This window comes from Sinocyclocheilus rhinocerous, unplaced genomic scaffold, assembly GCF_001515625.1.
Source record: "Sinocyclocheilus rhinocerous isolate Xijiao unplaced genomic scaffold, SAMN03320098_v1.1 scaffold1164, whole genome shotgun sequence".
NCBI classification, from domain to species: Eukaryota; Metazoa; Chordata; class Actinopteri; order Cypriniformes; family Cyprinidae; genus Sinocyclocheilus; species Sinocyclocheilus rhinocerous.
Genome location: NW_015643253.1, coordinates 1,192,015 through 1,196,957, shown reverse-complemented (window position 1 = coordinate 1,196,957; position 4,943 = coordinate 1,192,015). Strand labels below are relative to the sequence as shown.

Genomic DNA, 4,943 nt, shown 5'->3' with positions numbered 1-4,943 from the left:
GATAAAATCAAAAGCCTTTTACGCTGAATGTACCCTTTGGCCCTAATTGGATTCGATGAAAGTGTTTGCCTCTGGTTTGTGTCAATAGAATGTACTATTGAGCTCAAAACGGCCCGAAAAACATTGTGCGAAATCACGCGTTTTCATTTTTCACATGCTGAACTGATTGAATGTGGTGTCAACGTGCATGATTTACATGTCTGATCACCGGTTTAATGATTTTTTTTACGCTGCTTACCACAAATGCATCGGCTTAGAAGAGTTTCCTCTTTTGTGTGGTCACCTGTCATTAATGTGGAATCTACATTCCGTGCAGTTTGAGTGAGATTCACACAAACTAGCAAATGACGGTGGATTGAAGAGAACGAAGGCATGTGGGCTCATGCTAAGCATGATGGAACAGCTGCAGCAAGGCTTATTTTTGTGGAAATATTTAAGTCTTCTGTAGTAGTGTCCTCAGCAGAAGCCTAACCAGAACCAGGTTCTTTTTGAAGATCATCTTCAAACGACTTCAAGAAACATCTAAAAAACGCCCACCGTTCATAATGTTTGTTTAATCATTGCCATGGCTTGCCATGGTGGAAGTCGAAGCGGTTCAAACCACCCATTAGTGTGTAAAAATGCATGTTACTAAAAGTTTGTGTATCGTTGTCCATCAGCATTTTGCTTCTTGTAACATACTAAACAAAAAGTGTAACACAAACTGTTAACGAAATGCTTTGTCATCATCTGTACTGGAACTGACATAATGAGTGTTTATGGGTGTTTCACTGTCAATGTAACTTCCATACACTATCGTTCAAAAGTTTGGAGTTGGTACGATTTTTTTAGATTATGTTTTTGGAAAAAAGAAAATCTTATGCTCACCAAAGCTGCATTCAGTTGATCAAGAATACAGTAAAAACAGTAATATTTCTATTTTAATATGTTAATATTTGTTTTCTGGATTCATTGATGAAAAGAAAGTTCAAAAGAGCAGCCTTTATTTGATATAGAAATCTTTTGTAACTATATAAATGTCTTTACTGTCGCTTTTGATCAATTTAATGCATCCTTGCTGAATAAAAGTATTAATTTCTAAATCAAAACACTGATCCTAAACTTTTGAACAGTAGTTTTGAACGCAAAAATGTATTTATAAAGTGTGTTTTGAGTGCATCTGGCTCTGTATAACCTTTACAGCAATTTACTATTTATTTGTACTCAGCTCCGTTCCTCATGGTTTTCCCTGTAGGCCACCATTATGTCGGGCAGCTCTTTGAGTCTAAACCATGATCCTGCACCCACCCGAAGCCATCTGGGCCGTCAGGCCAGCTTTCAGGAACGTGGCAGCAACAAACCACAATACACACAGGCCAACCGCAGCAACACGCTGCCCACTGACGTCGGCAGAAAAGCTTTCGCCATGAGGAGAATGAAGCAGGAGATTAAAGACATTATGTCACCCACTCCGGTTGAGCTTCATAAGGTGGGTTATTTTTTAGTTATACAGTTATATTTTGGTCATTTCTAGATCAATTGAGTGGTCATACAGCAGGTTTAATGAGTGTAACTGCTCCCACATTCATAGGTGAGTCTTGTGAAGGACTCGGACCTTGAGGACTTCGGGTTTAGCGTGTCTGACGGAGTCTTGGAGAAGGGGGTTTATGTAAACAATATCCGTCCAGCCGGCTCTGCTGAAATTGGAGGCCTGAAGCCATACGACAGACTTCTACAGGTGGTTTTATTACATTTTAATTTTTGTATTTGTATTCATATTAAAATAGCAGTCTTTTTGCTAATATTCACAGACATTAGTTAATATTGCTATTTGATTATGTGTCCTGCTTCTAAGTTATTAATCCGAATTTTGCCAAATTCTGCCACAATCCGCATTATACAATAAATTGCATTTTCATGACTAATTGACGTGATTCAGTCAGCGTTTTCCGCAAAGGCTGCATGTCCACCAAAGCGTTTTTGCCGGCTGAAATTGTTTTTTTTTTCAGTTGAGACGCTGTGGTTACTATGATACAGAATATTGGCTGAAGTAATATGGCAGATGCATCACGAATGAAATGTTTCTCCATGCATTATTTTTCATAACAATAATATGGTAGTCCGGCAATTCCATGAAGACATAAATACTCAGACAAGCAATATTAACTTCTCCATTGTTGTTCAGTCATAGTACAAGCAGGGTGTGATGGTTGGTCGGTATTTGTCCCGCCCCCCTCCTCCACTGTGATTGGTTAGCTGACTAAAAAGTGGCAGTGGTGAGCGCTGCGTTTTACCCAAAGTTCAACATTCTCCAACTCTCTGCACGGAGAAAAAACTCTGCGCTCCCATTGAAAACAATTGGAAAAATTATGCTAGCCTCGGGAAAAAAAACACTTTGGTGGACACGCAGCCCAAAGACTATAGAAATACAAAGACTGTTCACTCCTATACATATGAATGGGAGAATTCATGAATGAATTGAATATGAATATGGCGGAATAGTCTGCCTTCTAAACTAAAGAGCCAATCGCTGATTGGTAAAGTCATTGCGTCACTGCAGCGGCCGTTAGAAGCTCTGGTTCCCATAGCAACCTGAGGCTAGACCAGCCAATGTGCACGCGCAGTCATAAGCACGTTATGACTGTGCATACACATTGGCTGGTCTAGCCAGAAAAATAAGCTTTTTTAGAGATATTTGAGCATAAGAAACAACATTCATGAGGCAGTTCATTTCAGATATTGTTGCTGATTTGAAATATGTAATTTAATTGTGAGTTCATAGGGCAGTTTTTGAGATTTCAGGATTCCCCTATTCATTTAGATAGGACCTGGTCTTGGATGAGCTGCCCGGAGGCGTTGCAAATATGCCCGCCAAGTGAACAGACTTTCCTTGAAAGGGCCTTTGAGTGGCCTAAGAACAGATAAAGTGTATGTGTAAATGATATGAATTTTCGCTTGCTTTGTGCCACAGATAAACCACGTCCGGACTAGAGACTTTGACTGCTGTTTAGTGGTTCCTCTTATAGCAGAGTCCGGGAACAAACTGGATCTAGTCATAAGCCGAAACCCGGTTTCCTCGCAGCCCTCAGAACTGAACCTGTTGTCCAATGACGAGGCAGCAAACTGGACTGACCCCGCGGACCCTCTCGAACAGCCCGCCACAGGGCTGGAGCAGGGCCAGCACAACTCCACGTTAGTGGGACTAGAGGACAGAGACCCCAACAAGACTTTATAGCAGAACTCCTCCCAGGTGCCTGCAGTGGAGCTCTCCTCCTCTTGGTGCTAAGGTGAACCCTCCTCTCCCTAAACGGCTCCCTCTAGTGGAGGAAAACAAGAGGGGCTTGTTGTCCTATAGCACACACCCAGTCCCTATCCCAAGTCAGAGCATGAACCACCATGACTAAGAGGTGACAAGCTGGGTCGTTTTTACCCTGTGAAAATGGCGACTAAGACCACACTGACCTCTTGGAAAACCAAATTGTGGGGGGAAAAAAACCTGAAACAGTGCCATCCCTAATTTTTATTGCCAATAAACAAGAATAGTTTTAAAGAGGACTCAAAAAAAAAAGAAGCAAAAGATGCATAAAAGCAACACTATGACTTGTTCTAACGATATCGGACTGGCCACTCTGTGATCGTTTGTGTTTGTGTGAGTCTGAATGAGTGTGCGCTTGTCCCGAGACTTTATTTCGCAAGCCTCCACGAAGTCTGTCAAAGTCCCACGTTCGAAACACAACTGTCGATTGTCATATTTTGTGATACTGAAACACAAGTGTGTGTATAGTGTATGTTTGTGTATTTCCTTCTATCTGATGCCAAGGTCAGAGTTGATCCCTTTTCACGCTCGATGAGAGGGAGGCTACAAAAAAATAATCAGCACAATGAATTCGGTAGTCATTTTTCAATTGTGACTGAATGTCGGTTATAACCTAATGCATGAGACCTTTTAATGAACTATTTTGTAGTACTTCTGTCCAAAAAAAAAAAAAAATCAAGAGCTTGGCTACACGAAAAACACTGTGTTCCGGTTCTCTGACCGCTATATCACCGTAAATATGAAATTCAGTGTCACTCAAAAGGAGAAGGTGGCACAAAGGCACCTTATCTTGAAATTGGACAGATTGTCTATTTTTATGAATAGAGGCAGATGATTTATAAGGGATGTGTGTGATTTTGAGCGATGGCTGGTTAGCATGAGGTCGTTATCGACCGTGTACCGGAGCAGATTGATGGCACGGAGAAGGTCATTAGGTTCGGAAACTCTTTGTACTTTGTTAGGTATCCGCCGTAGGTCTGCGGTCTCCAGACACTCGCCCCACATTTTGAGGAAATCCGTCATTGGCCCAAAGGATAGAACAGCTTATTTATTCCAACATCAATCTCCTAAATGAAAACGACAGGCGTTCAAGTAGGTACTCGCATATTGTTTACTCCGCTGTCTGTGATAAATGAGGATATTACGACAAACAAATTCATCTCATTTGCTTAAATTTGTGGTATCCACTTATGACAAAAATGCAAGCATGGGGTTGATGTCCATGAGGGGGAAAAAAAATCCTGAAAACACTTTTGTATTCCTCCCCACATTGTTTAAATAGTTATAAATCATCATGGTAATTTGTATATGGTACTGTTATGGTTTTATATATCTCATCTGACATTTTTTTCCCAGACTGTGTAAGCCCAAAGGGTACGCAATCCGTTTGTAAAGAGGAAAAAAAAAACATGTCAAATCATGAGAGAATGGATTCGCCCTACTGTGTAGTAGACCACTAAACATCACATTTGTAGCTCTGCTTGAGAAAAAAAATTATGTTAGTAAGAAAAAAATGCCATAGGTAAGCTGCTAATGGCAATGAAGACCCTCACCCACCTGTGTGAAACTGTGCTTTTGATTGAGTGTGTCACCCTCGTTGTCAGTGCTCAAAGATCCTGTCTACTCACTATTTTCAAATGGCACATTG

At 40.9% G+C, this 4,943-nt stretch overlaps 1 protein-coding gene across 1 annotated transcript in view; it reads left to right on the top strand.

The window, feature by feature from the left end:
* Positions 1-4,692, top strand: part of grip1 (glutamate receptor interacting protein 1) — a 156,379-nt gene extending 151,687 nt beyond the window's left edge. The window contains exon 25 of the mRNA XM_016574707.1: positions 2,951-4,692. Coding sequence (XP_016430193.1) covers positions 2,951-3,214 — 264 coding nt within the window. The 3' untranslated portion in view covers positions 3,215-4,692. The remainder of the gene's footprint in view (positions 1-2,950) is intronic.
* Positions 4,693-4,943: the final 251 nt, after the last annotated feature.